Raw genomic sequence first — 25,187 nt, 5'->3', positions numbered from 1 at the left:
CTTCAGGGCACTGGGGGCTCCAGACTGGATCAAAGTGCTGCTGGGAATTGCCACAGTGACTCTTAAAGCGCTTTGCAAGTGAGTGCAGGAACAGCAACGTTTTGGGGCAATTAGTGGGCAGTGCCCTGGTCGTTGCGCCACGGCCAAACCCCTTTCACTGGGCTCAGCCACGCAGAGCTGGACACGAGCCCCTTCCCTCGGACACAACGCAACAAGGAGAGGAGGCTGTCTTTAAAATCAGCGTTTACTGTCGTCAAAATCAGCAAAAACCCACCACATTTTCTATGTTCTAAACACACTAGAGGTAACAGGAGAAGAGGGAAGGAAAGCAGCGCCCAGCTGGCACGGGGCCAGGCCGGCCGGGAAGGAACCCAAGCAGGAGCAGGGAGAGGATTTTTGTCCTGAACAGCAGAAGATGCTATTGATGTCAGCTGGTTTGGAAAAGGCTGGAAGCCAGCTGCTGGCTTCCCTAGTGCATGTGCCTCATCCCCAGCCCTGCCCCAGCTCAGGAGTGCTGCCATCCTCGCCATGGAGTGCGGGCACTGCCTGGGCATGGCTGGAGGGGCAAAACTGCTCCAGCCCCCTCAGGCAGCAACGAGAGCTCACAGCCAGGCACTGCCAGCGCTGCCAGGGGGACGTGGGGCAGCCCCAGGCCCGCCCTGGCTGCCCCAGCAGAGGCTGCAGGAGCCGTGGGGACCCCAGAGCACAAGTACCTGCCTGTGGAGTGCCCACCCTGGAGAGGAGCAGGGCAGCCAGCAGCAGACACGGCCCCATGACACCCCGCACTGCCCCTGCCTTGGTCTGGCAGCACGTGGTGCTGGGAAGGAGTGCGGGGTGACAGCTCTGCCCGGGCTGGAAGCTCTCCAAGGGAAGCCAGCTCCTCCGACCTGCCATCCTTCCTGCTGGAGGGCCCTCTGCATCGCAGGCTCGTCACCCAGAAACCTGTCAGAAACCTAAAGCAAAAGAGAGAAGGTCTCAGCTGTGCTGGCAGCAGGGGAGGGCAGGGGTCCCTCCCAGGGCAGCGGGAGAACTGGCAGGAAACCTCTTCTTCCCCGGCCAGCCACCCCTGAGCACAGCACCCAGTGCTGAGAGCACAGAACAATGAGCTTTAGATGGGATTTGAGGAAAACACCAGCTCTGCCGTGGCAGGAAGCACCGGTGCCCTGTGGGCTGCGTGTCCTCCTCGGGGCACACAGGGGACCCCTCAGGGAGGGCCAGGCCACAGTCAGCCCAGCAGCGTTGGCATGGACGGGGTCTGCATTCCCCCCCATGACACTCGGGTGCTTTTCCGGCTTTGAATCCCAAAGCCTCATAAATTCACTATTATTTCAAAGCAAGCTTATGTAACACAGCATGGCGAGAGTTGCAGAATTACTCAGTATCGATCAGAGGAAGGCTGGGCTGTGGAGACAAGATCCATGTTGCTATGTGTGGCTTAGCAACATATAAATGTATTCAAACAGAATAATGAAATTATCGTGGGGAAACAAAGCAGCCATCACTTGAGGAGATGGAGGATGTGGAGGCCTCTTGGAGCCCTTGTTTGCCAGGAGAAGGAAGATGGGACTTATTGTTTGTGCGAATATGTGAACCGCCCCAGCCATGCCCTGCTCACAAAAAGTGGGTAATGAAGCCAGGCAGGGCTCTCTGCACCGTGCAGCTCCCTGCAGCTGGGCTGGAGCTCATTACAGCACAACTGCTCCGCGGACTGAGCCCTTGTGGGGGGGAGGCCGTGCCAGGCTCTCGCCACAGCCACGCTGCAAAACTCCCCGTTCATTCTCTGCTTCTGGCCTGGCACTCACCTGGATTTTACCCACCCTCATCCTCCCCCATCCCACCTCCCCACGGACCCCCTTGGAGCCAGTGCAACACCCAGAGCTCTCACAGGAGTGTGGCTGAGGCCCTGGAGCAGAGAAGGGCTGGACCCCGTCCCAGATGCAGCACAGCTTTCCCGGGAGAGGCGGGTGGGCTTCTCCCGTGTCTGTGCCACAGCTCCTGCTGGCAGCAGCGCCATTTCCATCGGCTGGCTGGCAGCTTTCAAATAGAGACATCTGAGGCTAAACGTATCTGTCTTCATTAAACCATTGGGGAGACAACAAACAGAAGAGGGGACAGTGTGTGCGCTGGAATGATCTGTCCCCATTCCGGCACCCGGGAGCTCCGCAGCGCTTTGCTCTGTGACCGGGATGCGAAGGCGCACGCCTGTGTGAGGCTGAGCTGCCCCGGGGCCCCGCACCTCTGCAGCTGGGCATTGCAGCCTTTTATTGCCGGCGCTAATGGCTGCAGGCACTCGTGGCTGAGCCCGGAGCAGCGGCGGGGCCGCACCGGCGCCGTGCCGCCGCACAGACACAAGTGTGACAGGAGAGCTCTTCTGGTTCAAGATCTCCTCGTTCACCCCGGCCTCGAGGATTGCCCAGCCGCGGGGGCAGCCTGCGGGGCTCTCAGGGAGGGTGGCCGTGCACAGCTTTCCTTCCACCCCTGGCCCCTGGCACGGCACCGAGCCCAGCCTGGAGCTCCATCCCCCTCTGTGCAGACCCGGGCTTTTAAAAACGCGCAGAGGGCTCACCTGAGGGAATAAAACCGAACTAAACGACCCACTTCTTTGCACAGCTGGAGTTTAATAACACGCGTGGGTTATGAGGCATGCAGAAGAAGGTGAGGGTGGGTGGACAGAGCACAAAGGGCCGTGCTGGGTGCAGGTCTCGCTGCCTCTGAGACCCCACTCCTGTGCCCGAAATGCCGCTGCACAGCTACTCCTGGATGTCACCATCTCTGCCTTTCTCACGTGTCCAGTGTGGGGAGGAAAGCTGCACTGCTTCTGGGTGGCATCGTCTCGAAAATAGTCTGAGGATGCCCTGCTTAGACACTTCGTGTGGAGCAAAATCAGAAACGGGCTAATGCACTGCTTGCCTTGACAAAAGAAAATGTCACAATGCTTGGAAAAAGATGACCACCCCACCCCCGGCGTGTCCTCAGTGCACTGTCTGCCTGAGGGGCCCCAGCCAGAAGCTGCACTGGGAGTACCCAGCAGTGGTTGTTAAAGAAAATAAAGTGAAATACGCTCCATTTGTATCCTGAGGAGCTGGGGACTTGCCCAAAGCCGGGCTGGGAGGCTGAGGAGGTAGCAGGGAGCTGCCATCCAGCAGAGGCCTGGGGCTTAGGAGGGATTTCTGGTTTTAATTCTACCCACCTCCATGGTGACATTGGCCTTTCTACAACCTGAAACAGAAGAAGCTAAATGGCTGCCTTTAAGCTCGTAAATCCAGCCCTGCCTGAATATCCCACCTTCCCCAGCTTCCCCTCTTTGGGATCGTGGCACCCCCAGCACCCACCAGTGCTTTCTGCGTCAGGTTTAAAAACCAGCTTTCTGCTGGTTTAAAATTTCCCAGGGCAGAAAGAGCTGCTGCCCCCCTGGAAGCAGCCCAGCAGCAAGGGATGCCAGTCCCTGCTGCACCGCACAGAGCAGCGGGGCTGGGGGGCAGGCAGAGAGCTCAGCACCAGGAACCTGCAGGGCCCACGCCTGTGCCCCCCGGCTCGGCCGGCACAGCGGGGCCCCAGGAGCTGGAGCAGACAAGGATGGGCAGCAGGAAAGGTGCGGAGACGTGGGGACAAACCAGGCAGGTGCCCTGAGATGGGACCTTGGGCTGAGGCAGCCGCGCTCCCGGGAGGGCAGTGCCCCCGGCAGGGCTGCTGGGGCTCCGCAGCCCCCACCTCTCCCTCATCTGTTCAGGGGACACAGACCTCCCCCGGCCTGGCCAGGGCACTTCGGAAACAACACGGTTCCTGAAGCCTGGGCAGAAAGCAGCTGCCCTCTGGGCAGCCCTCCAGCACACGGCCACAGGAACCAGCACCAGCAGCAACAAAAACCACGGAACACGATGCCGGCAAATGTTACCTGAGCATTTGAAGGCTGTCAGCTCTATGGCCTGAAAGAGGGGAGAGCGCGTGTTAGAGAGGATGGCTCTGATGGCTTTGCTGCTGGTTGTCCCCAACACACTCCCTGGGCCGGGCAGGGCTCCCCAGAAGCCAACCACCCACTGTCCCAGCACGGAGCTGCTGCACAGCAACCAGAGCCTTGATCCCAGCCCCGAGGGACGGGCACCTGGCAGTGTCCCCAGACACAGCTGCACCCCTCAGCAGTGGGGAGTTGGCACCCTGCTCCAAACACCCACCCTGGGGACCCTTCCAGCCCCACGGTCACCCACCAGGCTGGATACCGTGCTGGAGAGCACAGGAAAATCCAGGAAAGCGTGAGAGCACCCCTGTGCTGTGGTGGGAAGAGCCCAGACAGTCGGCACTCTGTGCTTAAAGGATGGTTAATGCTCTGGGAGACGTGAAATTCCTACTCCCAGCCCAACAACAACAAAGATCACCAAACAACATTTAAAAAAGCTGAAACACAAAGAACATCTTGTCTGTGTTTGTATCTTCAGTCGCTCAGTGTTTTGTCATTTTAAGTGTTTATGCAGCAAAGATACAGCAAAGCCCTCAGTGACCCTCACACAGAGGGAAGCACTTTTTGTCTTTGCCTACTCAGAAATGCCACGGCCTTGGCATTTAGGGGATCTGCTGCCTCCTAATGCCCCTGCCTTAGGGAACTCGGGTCCTTGGGCTAATCCCCGTGGCCCACGTCCCATATCTGGTGCCAGGAGCTTAGCCCTGACCCTGGCTCACACAGCCAGCACCTGGCTGGCTGAGAAAAGCGTCACCTGCGAGTGAGTCCTGGTGCTGTTCAGCACAAGGGGCCTGGTGCTGCAGCATTAACCAACAATATAAATCACGAAGAGATGGAAATATGGATGTTACTGAGTGGCTTGGGAACGACATGCCAGCTATAGAAGTGTTATCTATTGGATAAATAAGAGCCGTCTCTGTGACATAGGTTTTCAAAGGATAAATATTAGAGAGGGAAGGAGAGATCCTTCAGCGAGAGACTCATGAAAGTAGTGTTGGATTTTAATCTGAGAAAATTACAGCACTTGTGTGTCAAGTGCACAAGGATTGGTGATCATTTCAATAGCAGGAGACGGAAGTGGGAGCAGAGTAGTCAAATTTACATTGTTCCCTTCTTTAGGCAGTGCCGTGCTGAGCTCTCCATCCTGATGCAGGCAGCACAGCCCTCCTGGGAGAGATGAGACTCGCCCGTGGCACCTGCCCCACTGCCTGATTTGATTTGCTGTCCTTGGGAAAGTCTCCTGCTGGATCCAACCTCAGCCTGGGGCTTTATGGTCGGAATTCAGTGGCACCTCGTGCTCCTGTAGGGCCCTGCTCTAAGCACCCTCCTGGTGTGGCAGCAGGGCTGGTTCCCCATGGGCTCAGGGGGAGCCTAGCCTTGGAATTCCACAGTGCTGGGACCACCTCCTCTCCTGCCCTTGGAAAGGTGCCCTGCCCTGTTGTCCCCCCAGCCCAGGTTCAGGGGGGTCCCTGCATAACTGCTGTGCTCTGGGTGGGGTGAAGGAGGAAGAATAACAGATGATACATACCGGCCTCTCGGGGCACATAATGGATGAAATTCCCATGGGAATTTTGGCTCCAAAGTTTCCTGAAGGGCGAAGCAGCGCAATGAGTTCACAGAGCAGAGAACAGAAATATTCATGCTTTCCCAGGAACTTGGTGCTTTGCGTCCCCCACTGAAGCAACAGGACCAAACGGGTTTTCTGCATCCCTGCACCCACAAACCGGTTGGAGAGTGCAAAACCTTTTTTCCCCTGAGCCAAAATCCCTATTTCCTACTGTCACCTTTGCCTCTCCTCCAGAAAATTAATTTTAAGACACCAACGTGGATTTTTTTCCTCAGGAGAATGCAATGCTGCCCAACATGCTGCCCACACCCAGGCAGGCCCCGCCATGGACCTGACCCCTCTGAGACCTCTGCCTTCCCTTCAGCAGCAGCAGCAGACCCTGTGCTCACACGGGCACAGTGTGCAAAGGAATTAGTGCAGTTCCAGGTGCACTAAAATGCAAATCTTGGCAATAGCGTTTTACTGTGGTGTCACCACCCAGCCTGGGCTAACAGCAGAAGCAATCCTCTTACCTCTGTTGGTGATGATCTTCACTGGAGGGTCTTTCTGCACAGGGCTTGGCAGGGCACTCTCAGCTGCAGGACTCAGCTTCCCTGTCTCCCAGGAGGTCGTGTTTCTCGGACTGGATAAGTAGTTGATGGGATGAGAGCAGTTCTGCAGTGACAGGGAGGAGATACAGGACAGTGAAAATTGCAGCGGGTCTTTGCTACATCCAGATCCAACTCCAAAGATTTATTTCAGAAGCACTGCTTTGGCTCCCATCCCACCCTGGCAGAGCTGCCTAATGGGGCGAGGCTATATTTGGGTCTGTGCTGTCCAACAAGGCTGCAAAGAAGGGGGGAAAATTTTTAAAATATAAGATTTCTTTCCATCGTCTTCTCAGAGCAGACCCACGGTACAGCTGGGACCCTCCTCTGGTGGGTGGCTGGTGGATGGAGGGACAGCAGGGATTCCTTCCAACTTACTGTGAACGAGAGGGCTTTCTTCTTGTCCTTCATCCTCTGGATGGCATTCCTCACCTGGAGCAGAGCAAGGACATGAGAGAGGGCCACAGCAGCCCCAGCACAGCTGGAGGTGCTCCAGCAAGGCACGGAGAAAAAGCAGCCACGGTTCCAGAAGCACAGTGGGGCCGTGCTGCCTTTGCAACTGCCAGAACCCAGCTCCCCGCCAGGTGCCAACACACTGCGGGCTGCTGAGGGGCTGAATCCAGCCGGGGCTTCCCTTACCTCACTGTTGTAGATGGCATAGACCAGGAATATGTACAGGCCCTGCAAGGGAGAGAGCAGAGGCAGGGTCAGGGCTGCACGGCTGGTGTGCGCTCCTTTGCACGGAGCCAGGGGGCTCCAGGAGCACGGGAATGGGGGAGACTGGCACAGAGGGTGGGCGCAGCACAGCCAGGGACAGCCAGGCAGGCAGGGCCCCCCACACCTGAGCCCAGGCTGCTCACAGAGCCTGCTGCTGTCACACACCGCGGACCCGCGAGCAGTGGCACCCAGGCCAGCACAGAATGCCGGGCACAGCTGTGTGAGGGATGTGCCCGGGGAGAGTGCCCGGGCCAGCCGCAGAGCGAGCACGGCCTGGGGCCACAGCCTGGGGCTAATTGCAGCTCCAGACCCACCATTTCGGCCTTAAAGCAGCCCTATCTGGCCCACCAGATTTATGTCATATCTGTGGGGCGTTTTGTTATCGCAGCTAGATAAATCAGCTGCAGCAAGAGATGCAATTCATCTTGTCTCCGACGAGCCTTGCTCTCATCTGCGAGCTCTTGGCAGGCGCGATGGTAGCAGCCCCCTGGCACCGTGCCGTGACCTGTCCTTCAGCCAGCAATGCTGGTCACTCCCCCGGAGCAGATTTCTGGCCAGCCTTCCAAGGCAGGTCTTCCTTGAAAGAATCGTTCTGGATGAGCGTGGGGAGGGGGAGCAGAGAGGTCGGCGAGGAGGGAGAGGAGGCCCAGCTGCAGCAGCGGGCGGGAGCGGAGGTGCAGCTCTGGGGGAGCCCCCTCCTGCTTCAGTTGCGCCCCTGCTCCTGCCTGCGCTTTCCACCCGTGCTCCTGCCCCTCTCCTGCACCACAGGCTCCCTGTGGCTGCTCAGCCACTGGCTGGGCTCCTGCCTTGCCTGGCGGGAGAAGGGGCTGTCATGTTTGCTGCCAACACCCAAACATGGGCTCCTGCAGACCGACAGAAAGCAGTCAAACAAAAAGCAATCCCAGCAAGAGAACAGCTGCACAGGACCCACGGGTGATGAAGCACTCCGGCCTCAAAGGAAACTCCAAGTGATCCACAGGAGAGTCAGCAAAGGGGCTGAAACTGGACGGCTTTCTCCCAACTCTGCAGCTTCTCCCCAGCACTCATTTCTCCTCAGGGGCAACTGCAGATTGTCCTGAACTTGGTAATGAAGGGGCAGAGGCAAATGAGTACAGCACAGCCCTGTCTGTCCCCACAGCTCTGAGCCTGCAGCTCTCTGCAGGCACGGCACGAGGAGCCATGAAGAACTGATGCTGTTCAATCATCATTAAGACAGGCCTCCTGCCATGCTCCTGGTATCCTTAAGGGCAGAGATGTGGAGAGGCAGCCCTTGTCTGGCCTTGGAACCTCCCATCGGAGCCCCGACGGACGTGCGTGAGCAGCCCCTGGCTGCTGGAGCAGGGCCAGCCTCACCACAGCCCTGGCGGTCACACCACAGCCCTGGGCAGTCACACCACAGCCCTGGTGGTCACACCACAGCCCTGGTGGTCACACCACAGCCCTGGGCAGTCACACCACAGCCCTGGGCGGTCACACCACAGCCCTGGGCGGTCACACCACAGCCCTGGGCGGTCACACCACAGCCCTGGGCGGTCACACCACAGCCCTGGGCGGTCACTCCACAGCCCTGGGCGGTCACACCACAGCCCTGGGTGGTCACACCACAGCCCTGGGCGGTCACTCCACAGCCCTGGTGGTCACACCACAGCCCTGGGCAGTCACACCACAGCCCTGGGCGGTCACACCACAGCCCTGGGCAGTCACACCACAGCCCTGATGGTCACACCACAGCCCTGATGGTCACACCACAGCCCTGGGCGGTCACTCCACAGCCCTGGTGGTCACACCACAGCCCTGGCGGTCACACCACAGCCCTGGGCAGTCACACCACAGCCCTGATGGTCACACCACAGCCCTGGGCAGTCACACCACAGCCCTGGGCGGTCACACCACAGCCCTGGTGGTCACACCACAGCCCTGGGCGTCACACCACAGCCCTGGTGGTCACACCACAGCCCTGGGTGGTCACACCACAGCCCTGGCGGTCACACCACAGCCCTGGGCGGTCACACCACAGCCCTGGTGGTCACACCACAGCCCTGGTGGTCACACCACAGCCCTGGCGGTCACACCACAGCCCTGGCGGTCACACCACAGCCCTGGCGGTCACACCACAGCCCTGGCGGTCACACCACAGCCCTGGTGGTCACACCACAGCCCTGAGTGGTCACACCACAGCCCTGGGCAGTCACACCACAGCCCTGAGTGGTCACACCACAGCCCTGGTGGTCACTCCACAGCCCTGATGGTCACACCACAGCCCTGGTGGTCACACCACAGCCCTGGCGGTCACACCACAGCCCTGATGGTCACACCACAGCCCTGGCGGTCACACCACAGCCCTGGCGGTCACACCACAGCCCTGGCGGTCACACCACAGCCCTGATGGTCACACCACAGCCCTGGTGGTCACACCACAGCCCTGGGCGGTCACTCCACAGCCCTGGGCGGTCACACCACAGCCCTGGCGGTCACACCACAGCCCTGATGGTCACACCACAGCCCTGATGGTCACACCACAGCCCTGGCGGTCACACCACAGCCCTGGGCAGTCACACCACAGCCCTGGTGGTCACACCACAGCCCTGGGCAGTCACACCACAGCCCTGATGGTCACACCACAGCCCTGATGGTCACACCACAGCCCTGGGCAGTCACACCACAGCCCTGGTGGTCACTCCACAGCCCTGGCGGTCACACCACAGCCCTGATGGTCACACCACAGCCCTGGTGGTCACACCACAGCCCTGGGCAGTCACACCACAGCCCTGGTGGTCACACCACAGCCCTGGGCAGTCACACCACAGCCCTGGCGGTCACACCACAGCCCTGGTGGTCACACCACAGCCCTGGTGGTCACACCACAGCCCTGGTGGTCACACCACAGCCCTGGGCAGTCACACCACAGCCCTGGTGGTCACACCACAGCCCTGGTGGTCACACCACAGCCCTGGTGGTCACACATCTTGTGCCCGTGGTGATAACACCGGGATTCACCCTTGGAGAAACAGCCAAGTGTGCCAGAGGGGAGCACCACAAACCCGGCTGCTCCACAAGCACGAGCTCCAGCAGGAGCCAATTCCTATTGAAAGGAGAGATGAATGGGAGATGGGGGTGGAAAATTCTAATCCCAGTGGGCTGGAGGGCAGTGCCCAGTGCCTGCCTTGATCTGGATCCCCTGGAGCAGGATTTGTCCTCAAGCACTGGGCGTGGGACCCTGAAGCGGCAGTGCCAAGAGCTGGGACTGTCCAGGGGGTCCCCCTGGGCCCCTCTGGGGCAGGCACAGCCCCAGCCCAGGGCTGTCTGACCCACGCTGTGCCCCGGGCCGGCTCCCTGCTCCCTCCTGCCTGCTGAGAATCCTCGTCCCCTCGGCCCCTGCTGGAGCTGTGCTGTCCAGGGGTGCTCAGGGGTGTTCAGTGCTTCTCTAGCTCCATCTACAGCTGCCTTCTCTCAAGGTTTGCAAGGCCTCTGTTGATGCTTTGAATCGCAGGTGGCAAGCACGTGTTCCAGGCGGTTTTGTCACCGTGTGTCCCTGAGTTCCAGATATCCCGAGGTCCCGGGAACGCTCCCAGCTGGGTGCAGAACTGAGCACTCCTGGCTGCTGGGATTCACACAGTTTGCTTTGCTCTCTTAACCACAAAGCAGCCTGGTTACAGCTTCGGAGCCTTCTGAAGAAAACAGTAAATTCAGAAGCAAATATTGAGGCATAATATTGAAAACAACGGTGCAAATACGCCCCAGGTAACGACGTTACTTTCTGCCCTCCAGAATTCCCTGTTAACACCAACTCATCGACAACACGACTGCAATAAGGGCAGTCATGGCCACGGCCCTGGAAGACACCAAGACAAGCAAAAAGCCTTAAAAATGTGGCCAGGTGATGAAGGGGAACGAGGAGTCTGGAGGAGACGATACGATCCACACAAGGTCTTGCAAGTCAGAGCTAGAAACATCCCCCAGATGTCCAGCTGTCCCAAGCAAGGCTCTGATCACCAGCCCACCAAAGCTGGCACACCAAACGGTCCCAGGGCAGCTGTCACTGGGCTCTGGGAGCAGCCCTGGGGAGGAGCTGCATGGCTGCAGACAACATGGATTCCCGAGGTAAAGGTTTTCAGTTCTTGCTCTCAGTTCTTCCCCAGTCCCCCGCAGCAAAGCTGAACCCCAGGCAGGGGGAAGGTGGCTCTGCCTGTACTCTCCACAGGGGTCACAACCTCTCAGAATGTCTGAAGAGCAGCCAGGTGGCAAACACCCATCCTGGAACACACCATCCAAGCAGCAGTGGGGCACGCTGTGGCTGGATGTGACCTTTGAGAGGCTCTGCACCAACAGCCCTGCTCTAACAGGGACAGTGGCACCCCGGGCCCGGCCCTGTCCCGCAGGAGAGAAGCTCATTTCCCGGATGCAAACAGCAGGAGGGATGTCTGCCCCATTTGACTGCACAGGTACCATCTTAATTACCCATTATACGAGCAAATAAAAACCTCTAATGGGTTTGCAACTGCCATTCTGAATTGAGTCACCACACTGATGTGAGAAAAACCAACAGAAGAAACACGATTTGAACTGGAAACCTGCGGCACCAGCAGGACACTGCCAGAGACTGGCGCTGAGGGCCGTTAGATGTACAAGGTCTCCAAAGTTGTATTTTGTGTCTTGAAAGGATGGAATGAGTTTCCCCAGACAAAACAGCCCAGTGGCTTGGGGAAGATGGGCTGGCTTCAGAGCTCGAGTGTCCCTGGCTACAAGGACAGGTAGAGTGCCTGAAGCACAGGAAAGTGCAGGTGCCTGCCTGGCTGTGGCCTGGGGACCCACGTGGTGCAGGGCTCACCTGGAGGGAGTTCAGCACGATGAAGACATAGGCCCAAACGATGCTGAGGTGGACGAGGATCCCACACACCCAGGTGAGCCCCAGCACGGGCAGCAGCACCAGGACGGGTTTGGCCGTGGCCCTGGCGGGAGGAAGAGCTCAGGGTTACCCGGGCACATTTCAGAATGAAACACCACCAAGACAGTAGCTGTGGAACAAATTCCTCTGCAAACAAAATAAGTTAAGACAGATATTTCACCTCCCAGACCCCAGTGTGCCAGCCCTGCTCTTCATTTATCACTGCGAGTTAGCAAGAAGGGAGCTCTTTGACGTCACCAGCCATGAGAAAACAGCTATTTCCCCCCCAATTTCTGCCACAAGGAGGGTTTCTCTATTTGTTTTATTTGCACATGGATGTCACCCTGCCCTCCAGCAATGCCCTATCTTTGTGCTTCTGTAAATTTGGGAAAATTTATTTACGCTACAGGGGAACAATGCATGTCTAGCAGGGGTATCCGGCGCCAGCTAACAACAATAAAAATTCACAGAGCATGATAAAGTAATGACTCAGGCAGCAGTCTTTTAGAGGTCTCTCAGTATTGACTGATTGCAGAAGTCCCCAGTGCCTCTTCCCCTGTGTGTGTAGCTCCCACCAGCCTTACTTTCAACCCACCAAGTCCCAATCTTGGATTTCTGCAGGCACTGCCAGGGGTCTCCTGTCCCAAAGGGGTGAGATTTAGGAGTGTGAGTGCAGATGGAGACCAGCACTGGCTCCCTAAGCTGAAGGTGCTGGCTGGGCTTCTCAGCTGGGATTAGAGACTGTCTTTGGGTGAGACACAGTTCCCCTGGGGGAGAGAATCCCCTCTGACTCTCACAGCTCACTGTCTTTCACTTGGCCAAGCTTCTCTGGGCTACCTGTGCCAGTGCCTCACCAGCTTCACTGCAAAGGAGTTCTTCCACCTATCTGACACCATCTCACGTATTTCACACCCCGGGCAGCCAGGCCCTTCCCTGCTCACCAGATCTGTGTTCCAATCTGGTTCTCCAGGCTGCTGTTGGGCGTCAGCATCTTCGACCTCCTGCGAGCGCTGGCCACAGTCACCATCACCACCCGGAGCAGCACGAAGGTGTTCACCTGCCCGGGCAGAGCTGCTGGACTCAGTGAGAGGCCACTCAATCTGGAGCCTCAGCTCCCGTGAGGGAGACTTCTCTGCTGGAAACTAGCAGCAGAACTCGGGGACAAATATCACTACCAAGGAAGGAATGAAATCAAAAGACTTCACAGAGCTATCTACACACGGATGAAATCTAGGAAACTTTTCTCCTAGAGAACATCTTCCCTGTTAAAGGTCTATCCTGGACCCCGTAATCATTGGGCCTTTTTCTGCTTTGCTGTGTTTTGTAAAATGATATTTCAAGGATGTAGATGTTCCTGTATTAAAATCAGGCCTTTAGCTAAGGCAACGTCACACGTCACATTCCTAACTCAACAGCCAACCAAGAACTGGCTAGCAAAATTTCCTTAGAGGGTTTTTTTTCCTACCAAAAAGCTTTTTTGATTAAAGCGATTTACTTGTGTTGCGGAAGTCTATATAAAGTAAAACCACATTTTTCCTATAAAAGCAGCAGGCACAGTGAGCTGCACCCCTGAGTCTGCACTGCTTTTCTAGGACTACCCCCCAAGGACTCCCACCTTCCCAGCAGGGTTTGGCACTTACAGCCAGGATGCAGAGCACAGGCCCCACGAAGGCCCAGATGACGTTGGTCTGCACGCTCAGCCAGCAATGGTTGGCTGCCACATACTTGTTAAAGGAAGTTGCAAGGGTCACCCCCACGACAAGGACTGGAAGCCCTGTGGACAAAACCCACAAGTTAAACCCTGGGAAAAGCAGAGATGCCCCGTGCAGGGCACTGAGCACCAGACAATTGCTTCAAAACCCCCCTGACCAGACAGACTTCAGCGTGAGACTCCCAAACCCCACGAGCAACATCAATTCTCCGCAGCTGAAATCTGTCCTGGCTCAACGCAGCCAGATTTACAGGCTGTCAGCATCTTTCTCTGAGGTATAAAGCATTCCAAGTCCTGAGTCCTGACCAAAGCAATTTATTCCTCAGATTGCTTTTTTAACAAAATGGACAATCAAAGACATAAACCAATCCAAAACACTCGAAGCGGTTGCCCAGTGTCCAACTAGGTGTGTGCTCTTTGAGCAGCACGTCCCTAAAGAGGCTCCTCTTTGACATAAAACTCAGCCTACTCAAACAATTCTATGCCCCTAAAGGGCTCCCTCAGAATAAAAGGTGCTTAGTGAGGAACACATTTATATTTAATTACTATTAGACAATAGTGATGCTCTCCAAGAACAAGAATTTACCATAAATCTCCTCCTCCCTTTTTTTTTTTTTACTGAACTCCTGGATTTAGAACAGAAATGCTGCTCAACTTTAACACTAGCAATTTGACAAATAATTCATGAGAGCCTCTGCAGGGCACTGGCACCCAGTTCTCATATTAAATTAAATCAAACAATTGTGCATGTCTCCTATTAAAACTTCCAGTAGAAAAGAAAAAGAATAATTTCCTGAGGACCCAAGGCAGAGGAGTGTGCAGATACCCCAGCCTGTCACGTAGTAGAACTTCATTCTCCTGTCTTCACTCATGTTGACCGCTACCACTTTGCTCCAGAGGAGAAGCCCCTCCACCAGCATCCAGGAGAAGGCTGCCATGAAGAAGAGATGCAGGAAGGCAGTGACCAGGAAACACAGCACCTGGAGGGGACAGAAACCACAACTGCACCACGGATACAGGTGCAACTCCACACAGAGAGACAGTTCTACCCTAGATGCCACGTGCAGGTAATCAATAAAAGGGTTTGCACTTCTGTTGCTCTGACAGTGGTGCTGGAGCCTGGTCACAGGGGCTGAGTGGGACATTCCTGGTGGGCTCACCTGGTTGGTCTTGGCCAACTCACTGAACATGAGCAGAGCTTCTCCTGCAGCCAGTGCAAAGATCAGGTTCTTGTGCACAGTTGTTCGTTCGCTCTTGGGGACGCTGGGGAGGGAGAGAGGGAGCCCTGAGCTGCAGCCAGACAAAAGGGTGCACGACAAGAGGCTCCTCCTCCCTGTCCTCTCAGGCTGTGCAGGCCTGCCTGGGCAACTTGTGGTCTCCCTACCACTCACTGCAAAGATGACAGTCTAAGGGGCAGAGGACAAGCGCTTGGCGCTGGGGACAGTTGGACACAGCTGCTCAGCCCTTGGCCACGGCTCAGGGAACAGGCAGTGAGAGGGAGGCGGAGGGAGCCACTGCCATGCTCACAAGGCAGATCTCTGTGCTTGCCAAGTGACACAGAAGGGTTGGCCATCAAAGAAACACTCCTCGCTCCATTTATTTTATAAAAATTAATTCTAGCAGAGCAGCTTTTATAGTAAACATCGTTAGCAGTTGGTAAAAGTCTTCCCACAGACACCCAGGTGTGTGCACACAGATCAGTGAGCATCTCCACAGAAACAACCAGGGCTGAGCCCCTCTCCAGCCAACAACAACCACTCCCCTCTGCCACGGACCACAGGGCAGCTCCCACCTCTCCCCACGCCGACAAAGGACACTTTGAGAAAGGCTCTGAAGTAAAATATCAAGTAGAAAATACAAGGAAGGCTACAAGTGCCCAGGCTTTTCTTACCGAACTACCAAGAACAAAATGAAGGTGACTATCAAGGCACAGAAGGAAACTCCACATCCAATAAAAGTCAGAGTCTGCAGTGTGAACTCCTCCGTGGTGGTCCTCTGCCCCAGATGAAACAACGGAAAAAACAACAAACCCCTCATGAATTAACCACACCAGCTGGCAGTCCCAGCATCCACCCCACAGCAGCCCAGACAGGCTCCTCACTTACCTCCTGCTCATACAGCTGCAGCAGGATGGCAAAATGTGTGGTGTGGTTGCAAAAACAGGCAGTGGAGTCTGAGAGAGACATCACCACAGAGCAGCCAGCTGTGGACCACATCCCACCAGCATCTGGGCTAACATGCAGCAAAAACAGAGAAAGCACACGGAAATTACCTTTCACTTCCACAGAAAGCCAGGGCATGATGGGAATTTCATCCTCCCAGAAAAAGCAGAGTTTCAAGGAGGAAGATGAGGATATCAGAAACAGGTCTTCATGTGGACTTCCCTTTGGTTCACCATTTGTCTCAGCAGCTTTACCTCATCCAGCAGGCACGCAGTGCAAACAGATCTGGTGTCAATGTGTGCAATGAAGAGTGGAGTGCAGCCATCACAGCCTCAAAGAGAACCCACCGCCTGCATGGCTCTGGGAAGAGCTCCCTGTACAGCCCCTCCACTGAGGGCAGCTCTGGGCTGGCTGTGTCTCTCTCTGCCCACCAGCCCAGGCTGCCACAAACCCAGCGTGGTGTCACTGGGCTCTGTGTCCTCAGGACAAGCCTGTCTCAGCCACCCAGCAATGCTCCCATCTGAATTCCCCGGGCAGGGACCATGGCTGCAGCTCTGTCCCCACTGCCCCCCGAGCCTCCCCAGTACCACAGGAAGGTCAGGACCAGAGCAGGGCTGCTTTGGACAACAACCAGCTGTTTCCAAAATCACGCCCTTCCCACCTTCCCCAGCCTGATCCATGCCTGCTACAAGTCTGGGACTCTAAGGAGGTTTGTTTTTTTCACTCGAATGACTTAATTACCAATCCATAATATATCACAGCCTCAGTGTTCTCACCACAGAGACACTCAGCAAAAACACATCCCAGTGCCAGGCAGGATTTATGAGGCTGGGAGTCCTGCATGTCTTTGGGGCGTGGATCTTGAACTTGCTCTTCTTGGTCACAGGCAACAATCATAATTAACTAGGGCTTTCCATTTGAGTTGTATATACCTCATTAAAGGTCACTTGCTTGTGAATGACTTCTCCAAAGGAAATCTTCCCAGGAAAGCATTCTGCTCCAGCAGACAGGGGATGTCGGCAGGCAAAGGAGGCAAAAAAATCCCAGATCTCTATCTACTCTTACCATTACATTTCTATTGAGCTGTTTGGTTTTCCAGTGGAAATGAAAAGCCCAAAAATCTGGGGACCCGAAGTGAAACAAGGCACCTGAGGCTGAAGTTCCAGAAGGCGCAGATGGGCCCCACCAGGGTATTGGGCAGGTCCTGCAGGCAGAGAGGGGAGAGAAGAGGTCACCCAGCCACGCACACACGGGGGGACGTGCAGGTCACTCACTTGGCTGTGAGAGCACAGGGCAAAGGCCTCCCCAGGGCTCAAGGCAAGAGCCCTGGGCACGGGACACCCTCATCCCAGAGCTCTGGGGTGCTGAGCCGTGGCTGCGGACGGCTGGGTGGGGCTGTGGACCGCAGGCGGGAGGTAGCCGGGGGCACAGCCCCTCCGCGGGGTACCTGGACACGGTGCTGCAGGCGGTAGCGCACGGACGTGCTGATCTCCTGCTGGTCACTGAGCAGCGTGGATGAGATCACCGCCGTGCCCACTGTGGTGCTCAGGTACCTGCCAGGGCAAGGACGCTGCTCTCAGGCACAGCAAGCACAGGACGCGCTCAGAACGCGGCGTTTCCCGGCGCACAGGACAGCTGCAGAGATGCGGGTCGCTGCGGGAGCGCGCCAGGGCTGCCCGCAGAGGGCCTGGGCAGGGGCAGGACGGGCCCTGGGATACCTGGCAAAGCCCCACCGCGGCCCCGGCACTGGCGACGGGCACTGCGGCCCCCCGAGCCCGGGGGCCGAGCGGGCGCAGCGTGTGCGGGATGTGCGGGCGGCCATCCCCACCTAGTGTTCGGAGCTCCGGGAGCGCAGCGCGCCCGGCCCCGCTCCCAGAGCCACCATCCACCTCCAGGGACACCTCCTGCCCGGTCCCGCTCCCAGAGCCACCATCCACCTCCAGGGACACCCCCTGCCCGGCCCCGCTCCCAGAGCCACCCTCCACCTCCAGGGACACCTCCTGCCCGGCCCCGCTCCCAGAGCCACCCTCCACCTCCAGGGACACCTCCTGCCCGGTCCCGCTCCCAGAGCCACCATCCACCTCCAGGGACACCCCCTGCCCGGCCCCGCTCCCAGAGCCACCCTCCACCTCCAGGGACACCTCCTGCCCGGCCCCGCTCCCAGAGCCACCCTCCACCTCCAGGGACACCTCCTGCCCGGCCCCGCTCCCAGAGCCACCATCCACCTCCAGGGACACCCCCTGCCCGGCCCCGCTCCCAGAGCCACCCTCCACCTCCAGGGACACCCCCTGCCCGGCCCCGCTCCCAGAGCCACCATCCACCTCCAGGGACACCCCCTGCCCGGCCCCGCTCCCAGAGCCACCCTCCACCTCCAGGGACACCCCCTGCCCGGCCCCGCTCCCAGAGCCACCATCCACCTCCAGGGACACCCCCTGCCCGGCCCCGCTCCCAGAGCCACCATCCACCTCCAGGGACACCCCCTGCCCGGCCCCGCTCCCAGAGCCACCATCCACCTCCAGGGACACCCCCTGCCCGGCCAGGGGGGACCCCGCAGCATCCCCCGTGGGCTCTGTTCCACCCCAGCAGAGCTGGTAACCCCCGGGAACCGGAGGCGTGCAGGAGAGCCCACGGGACATCTCAGGGCACAGGCAGCCCCAGTGCGAGGGCGGAGATGGATCGGGATGAAGGTGACCCCAAAACAGAGGCACCAACTCAATGCAGATTGGAAAACGAGCTCCCCTGTGGCGCTGAGGCAGCCCTGGCGTGCAGGGGGGTCTGTCTCACTCACTTCTGTCCCCCATCAGAGGCAGCCCTGCCCTGGGACGCAGCAGCGGTGCTGCTGCTGGACAGGCTGCGCTGCAGGGAGCCGTAGCCAAACCACATGTTCTTCACTGTCACTCTCTGGAGACCTGCAGGGACGGAGCACGGGGTCAGGTACACAACACGGGGCAGCGCTGGCCACCACTGCCCTCATCTGGGAGGTGACACTGGGGGCCCAGAACACCCTCAGCTGCACCCGTGTCACCAGAGGGGCTGTACAGGAGCTCTCCCCCGCAGCCCATCTCCCTCTCACCAAGGGCGTCCCCTCCCCACACTTCTGCGGGCCTCACACGGGCCAGGTAAACACTTTGTGCCACTAAGGAGGGCGATGCAGGAGTACCAGGGGAAGCTCAGGTGTCAGAACAAACCTGTGGATTTCAGCCTTTGCATTTCTTCTGCGGGAACTTCGATGAGGTCGCGCCTGCCCTTCTCGGCGGTCCGGACCACGTATGCCTCACCACTCAGCTCCTGCTCACCCAGCTCCAGCTCCCTCACCTCCATCCCTGTGCACAGGTAAAACCAGGTGCTGAAACAGGGCTCAGCCTTCCTCCAGAGCTATGCTCCAGCAGAATAGCACAAGGACACCGTAATCCCAGCCAAGAGGCACAGCAGCAGCAGCAGCAGTCCCTTTCTGTGCAAACCGTGGGCATCTGGGCTCAGTCCCTCCCATGCCCAAAGGCTTCTTACAATCCTCCTGCAACCCACAGCGTGAGACGTGCCCTCACAGTGTGACACTCTGCGCAGGGGAAATGGGGAGCAGGCTGCGGGGCTGGCGAGGAGTGAGCCAGAGGAGGAGAGGAGCCAGGAGTGGATTTGGACTGAGAACCAGACGGGGTGACTGATCTGGGTCTTGGTGAGATACCCTCCAGTGCCACTCACCAATATTCCCATATTGGATTGTGATCTTTGTCCTCTCTGGGGTCAGCAGTGGGACCAAGAGTGACACCATTCTGTCACAGAGCTCAACGACAGCCATGGGCCCCCTGGTAACCTGCAAACACAGACAGAGAGATGGAAATCAGCACCTGCACCGTCAGCCCTCCCTTCCCACAGCTCACAAGTGTTTCCTTAAACATTTGGTTCTTGGCAGAAAAAAAAAAAGAGAAGCTGGGACTCAAGGCTTTGGCTTTGCTTTTCTGTGATTTCTTTACTGAAAGATGTTCCCAGTTCCTTCAGCAAGGAGACAAGTCTGGCAATGAGGGAAACTTGCTGTTCTGCGTAAAAAGCCATTAAAACAGCATGGAAATAAATAACTAAATGAGCTTCTGGAAAGAAAGACCTTTAGACTTGACTCCTGATTTTCGCAAAGCTGTAGAACAACCATCTGCTCTTCCTGGAAAAGGTTTCACCCAGAAATAGGCTCTGCAGCTGAAGGGCAGCAGAAGAGCGGCCCCATTGCTCAAGGTCCTGCTGTGCCGGATGCACAAGTGCCACCCCTGTAGTGCACAGCTCCCACCCTTCTCCCTCAGCAGATTACCAGCTGCACCAGTTACACTGGGCCAGCACTGGGTTTGTGCCACTCTTGAGAAGCTGTGAGGGACTGTGGCCATGGAGACAGGAGCGACTGTGAACAACGAGGCCAACTCTGAACTGCTCAGCATCCTTTAATCTCTGGATCTCCTTGGCTTGGTTCCTGGGGCACTGGCCAGGCCAGACACTGTCACACGTTTTCCAGAGACAGGTGGAGAGTGCAGAGCTTGCACCGGGCACAAAGCCCACATAGTGAGCATGGAGAAAAACCTCACAGGGGTGGGGTGATGGAAATCCCTCTGCAAAGCCTGGCAGCATTTTGAGCAGTGAGGGGACTGGTGACAAACAGCTCCTTGGCGGCCCATCCCCAGAAAACACAGCACACTATAGAGGGAAGGGCCTTGCCCTGCCAGACAGCAGGACGTGGGAGCAAGGAGACTACACAGCACCATCATGAGAGCACCATGGACAGGCTCCATGCCTGTGCTTGCAGCATCTTCACGTGCTCGAGTATGGCCACAGAGACCACAGGTGACCATGCAGGGACAGCCTGTGGGCATGCAACAGGCCAAGCTTGAACAGATGAGGCACACAGTAGTCACACTGGGGACACCATTACCTGGCTGATCGATGACCATGTCCCAGTGTTCTGCTCTTCCAGAATTAACTCAGCTATTTCCATGAAATACTGGCCCAACTGCTCCAACATCTCCAGCTCATCTCCCTCTTGGATTTCGATACGTGAAACTTGGCTTAGTAACTGAAGCACGACAAGGAGGTCAGATGGCTCAAGCACGGGCACTTCTCCTCCTCTCAGAACAGTTGCCAAGATATCAAGAACATCAAGAGCCACAGAGAGGTTCATGTCTTGCACGCCAGTCGTGAAGACACTGTCAGGAATCTGTCATGGAAAAGAAGGTTTAGTTCAGCGCAGAGCCCTGACTCTCCCTGATCATCAGCTGTGCCTTGGGAATGCCCTGCATGCCCTTGCTGGCATCAGGACACCTGTCTGGCCAACCAGGAATATCCTGGAGGAAGGGATCTCCTTTCCAGACTCCCAGCCTCCGTGAGATGGGTCAATCTGAAGCAGCACTGCTTGTTTGATCACAGCAGAAGTTACAGCTGTGTTGGTCACAATCTCCGACAGCAGCTCAGGGAAAGGTCCCAGGCACAACTGCTGGCAAAGTGACCTCAAACAGCACCAGGTGCCAGCATTTCCACCCCAGCAGCTCCTGCCTGCCCCAGGTGCCAGCTGCCACCGCTGGGGCTGCAGGACTCACCACAGTCCTCACTGCAAGGCTGTTCACAAAGCCGGCGAGCGAGTGACTGGACTCCAGCTGAGCTCTTTTCAGTTGCCAGTATGCATCTGGGGACAAACCAGAACCAGAACCACTGCTGTGGTGTCCACCAGCATGGTTAACACATGCCGCATTCAAAGCCTGGGCAATGGTCCTCAGATGGTGGCTAAGTCTGCAGGAAGGCAGGACAAGGAGACTCCACAGCTGTATTTTATTTTTAGCACAAGATCCCGTCTGGACAGACAGTTTCACACGCTCCTCTTCTGCCTCTCCCCATGCTCCCCTGGCCAACGAATCTGGGAATGCCCGGATTGGGAGGCACTCCCAGCACTGAGCCCAGAAGCCATGGAAGGTGTACCACCACTGCTCAGCTGGGGAAGAGCCAAAGCCCCTGCCAGAGTGCAGGCAGCTGCAGCAAAGTGCCAGCCCCGGCGGGTTTGCATGAGACCCCTTCAGAGCAGGGGCCTCCCCACCCCTGGCCACCACCCCGGGCGGGACCTCCAGGAGTGCGTGTGCTGGAAGCAAAGCATAAACAACTAACAGATGCTGTACCCTTGCTGTAGCGACAGATGAAAGGCAAAGGCTGCAAACAAGATGCATAGCTGAATCCGCTGCTGCCAACCTCCAAAACTCTGCATTCCTCAACAGGCCCTGTGGAAACGCACACAGACAGAAGGGTCTCCCAGGGACGTGCCGTGCCCAGCAGGTATCACCTTCCCTGCAGCAACCCACAAGCCCTGGTGCAACAAACACTGCGGCCTGCGCCTTAACAACAGGATAGTAGCCACGAGGATACTGAGACTTACCTGGGCAAAGAAGCTGTGTGGTCACTGCCTGAACGGTGCTCTCCACTTCCAGGGCATTCGAGCTCCACCCAAAAACGAGGTCTTGCTCCAGCACCCAGCACGAGCGAACTTTCTCAATCTGCTCGGTGCTGAGGACTTTCTGCCAGATGTGCAAGTCGGTGATGTTCCCACTGAAGGACTCCTTTGCCCTGAAGGTGCCCCCCAGGGAATCTTGATCCTGCCCAATTATGAAGGTGCCCTGGCCAAAGATGGCCTGGGGGGCAGATGGCCCCACAGAACACAAACCACTGGCAGACGCCCTCCTTTTCCCATCAGCATAGATGGCCCAGGTGCCATTTTCCCGCTGCCAGGTGACGCAGAAGTGATGCCACTGTCCATCGGCACGGAACACAGGCAGGTAAGGGGAATGGTGCCCGTGGACTATGAGAGCAAAGCGAACAAAGCCTTCCTCATCCACACAGCCACGGAGCTGGAACTCGTTGATGAAAGCAGGCACGGCGTAGGAGAAGATGGTAGCCACCTCCTGCGTCCTGGTGTCCCACTGGATGTGGGCACAGGCTGTGACAGCAGGCAGTGCCGGGAAGTCAGAGAGCACCTTCACATATTTTGTGTCTGTTTTGTCTCCGAACAGCAGAACTGGTACACTGTGGCCACCTAGAAGAAGAAATTTCAGTCAGCAGAAAGGGAGAGGCATAGGCCAACAAAGTGACAATAAAAAAAACAAGGGACAATTTCTCCAGTCGTATTTTTCAGAGTGGAAACATCTCTAAACGGCCCGTGTCCAGTAATACTCACGTCTCCTCTTTGTTTTGTGCAGGACACTGTCCCTTTCCTTTAGCCAGACGGAACCTCTGATGTGGTGGGACTGCAGCAGTTTGCTGAGGGAGCCTTGCTCACTGTCCTGGGGTTCAAAGAGCAGCTGAGCAAAGCGCTGCTCACAGTACCTGTCAGCTTGCCACCAGTCCAGAGCAGTGGCCACGTATTCATACGTGTGTCTTGGGGTCTCAATTGTGACAGGAGCAAAGCCTGGAGAAAGACACACATAACACGGGGAAACAGAAAGCCTCTCCTGTTAAAAACAGTGCCTCGTGCATCTCGGAGGAGCTCATCTCCCCATGCGCCCTTGGGCTGGTTGGTGGGCACAGTGCGGCAGACAAGCTCAGGCTACATTGGACCCGAACTGAGGGAAGCCTGAGACTCTCTGGCCCAGGGCTGGAGCTGGGCACACTCCTGTGGGACACACAGACCATGCTAGGCTCAGCACAGAGGAAAAGCTCACTCTGCTATGCCTAGGGATGGCCCTGAGAAGAACTTGCTCGAGGAAGTTAAGTAAAATCAACTTTTCTTCCTTTGTCCTCGCTTCCCAGCTCCTCCCAGCTTCTGCACTTGCAGATGCAATTTGCAGGCACAAAATAATCTGTTTGGTTTGGAGTTGCAGTGGGGCACAGAGCAGCAGCTGAGCAAACAGCCTGGCAAATACCAGCTCTGCAAACAGCATTTTAGGGCACGAAACAGGATAGCAGAAAAAGTTTCTTTGCCTTTGTTTGCACCACCAGGCAAACCTTTTGTCTCTCTGTGCTGGATATTGCTTGTAAAACACATAGAGAGTGCTGATAAAAACACTAACCTTTAGTAGTCTGGTTCTTGGCAAGGGCTGCAAAGGCAAGGAGACTCCAAGACAGACCAACCTGGTGGAGAGGATGTGTTGAAACATTCAGAGAAACATTAATATTATCTCAAATACCCAGAATAAAAAAAAAAAAAAAAACAAACAAAACAAACAAACAAACAAAAAAACCCCCAGTAATACTCACCAGAAAGCTGAAGAACCAAGAATAAGGGCTCAAGTCTCTCCTAAACATGCTGACCAGCTGGGAAGCTTTCACCCTTTGCTGGAATAAATAAAATATTACTGGAGATGCATCACAGAGACAGAAGCATTCTGCAGAAAGCCAGTTCCCTGACAATGCTGCTTTCCTCAGAAAGTCCCGAAATGAAGAGGAGAAAATTACTCCCTCTGAAATACCTGTCCTGAATAGTATCTTATCCAAAGAATTCCCAGATCTTCTTGAAGAACTTAAGGTCTCGGTTTAACATTTGTTTGCAGGATACAGAATAATTAAGCAGAAGACATAGAGATGTGCAATATTAACGAACAGGCAAGATCGCAGAGCTCTTCATCTGCATTAATTAAATTAAAAAGCCACCATAAATGGCATCATTAAGCAGTTTTGCATCACTGGCAGCTTTTCTCGTTGCCTTTAAAACCTGCAGGAACAGAGCACCAGAACAGCCCCGCAGAGCAGTGAATACAACCTCCATGAGCCCAAACACAGAGCCCAGCACCACGGAGCCATCCTGGGGAGCTGCCAGCGTCAGGGCTTGGCAGTGAACCCCCATCTCCCCACCTCTGCCCCGGCGGGGGGAAACCCTGAGTGCACGGCAGTAAAAAACCTAGTAAAATCACAGATGAGGGTACGCAAAGACACAAGATGGAAACTGGCAACGCCAATGCAAACAAGCCCTAAAGCTGCGGGCACTGGCATCACCGGCTGTGAGTGATCTCTGCTCTCGGAGGGCGCTCCCGTGTGCGCTGTAAAAGCGCATTTAAGCACTTTGCTGCTAAGGGACTTCGGAGATCCTCTCTGCAGCCAGGGCTCTGTGTCCACAGTCTTCCAAAGTTCAGCAGTGACTCTGGAAACACCGAACACAGCTCTTTGGCCCTCCAGGCAAAACTTTAAATCTGGTGGGTGAGAGGGAGCCACGGCACCACCAGTCTCCCGCTCCGCGGCCTGCACCTGTAGCCTCAGGAGCCCGCTTCTCCAAGGAGGGCCCTGGAGATGGGGGCCAGATGGACGAAACCCGGAACGCGGTCTGGGCAGAAGAGCCAGGGCAGGGACCCGGCTGGGAGAACCCAGTGGCTCAGGGCACCCCGGCTCCGGGCAGGGCCGGGCTCCGGCACAGCCACAGCGGGACAAGCGCGACAGAGCGCAGCTGCGGTGTGCGGGGCAGCGGGAACCGCGGCCGGTCCGCTCCGCGGGACCAGGGCTCCGCACCCCGCTCCGCACCCCGCTCCGCACCCCGCTCCGCACCCTGCTCTGCGGGACCAGGGCTCCGCACCCTGCTCCGCACCCCGCTCCGCACCCCGCTCCGCACCCCGCTCTGCACCCTGCTCTGCGGGACCAGGGCTCCGCACCCCGCTCCGCACC

At 56.9% G+C, this 25,187-nt stretch overlaps 1 protein-coding gene across 1 annotated transcript; it reads right to left on the bottom strand.

Annotated features, from left to right (window-relative positions):
- Positions 1-876: 876 nt before the first annotated feature.
- ADGRD2 (adhesion G protein-coupled receptor D2) lies at positions 877-23,840 on the bottom strand. The gene is made up of 25 exons (XM_066201322.1): positions 23,769-23,840; positions 23,606-23,666; positions 22,774-23,004; positions 21,979-22,632; positions 21,725-21,823; positions 21,155-21,240; positions 20,486-20,775; positions 19,284-19,387; positions 18,773-18,907; positions 18,373-18,493; positions 17,032-17,137; positions 16,733-16,788; positions 15,528-15,654; positions 15,314-15,417; positions 14,583-14,685; positions 14,249-14,402; positions 13,352-13,485; positions 12,653-12,768; positions 11,655-11,775; positions 6,749-6,790; positions 6,488-6,541; positions 6,035-6,176; positions 5,484-5,542; positions 3,896-3,926; positions 877-953 (listed from the first exon to the last, which is right to left on the bottom strand). The coding sequence occupies exons 1-25, from the start codon at positions 23,838-23,840 to the stop codon at positions 946-948; spliced, it is 3,210 nt and encodes a 1,069-aa protein (XP_066057419.1). The 3' UTR covers positions 877-945.
- Between the last annotated feature and the right edge of the window lie 1,347 nt (positions 23,841-25,187).

This window comes from Chamaea fasciata, unplaced genomic scaffold (assembly GCF_029207755.1).
Source record: "Chamaea fasciata isolate MVZ Bird 193981 ecotype frontalis unplaced genomic scaffold, bChaFas1.0.hap1 SCAF_20, whole genome shotgun sequence".
In the NCBI taxonomy this organism is placed as follows: Eukaryota; Metazoa; Chordata; class Aves; order Passeriformes; family Sylviidae; genus Chamaea; species Chamaea fasciata.
Note: the sequence above shows the minus strand (reverse complement) of the source record. Positions and strands in the feature narration are given on the sequence as shown.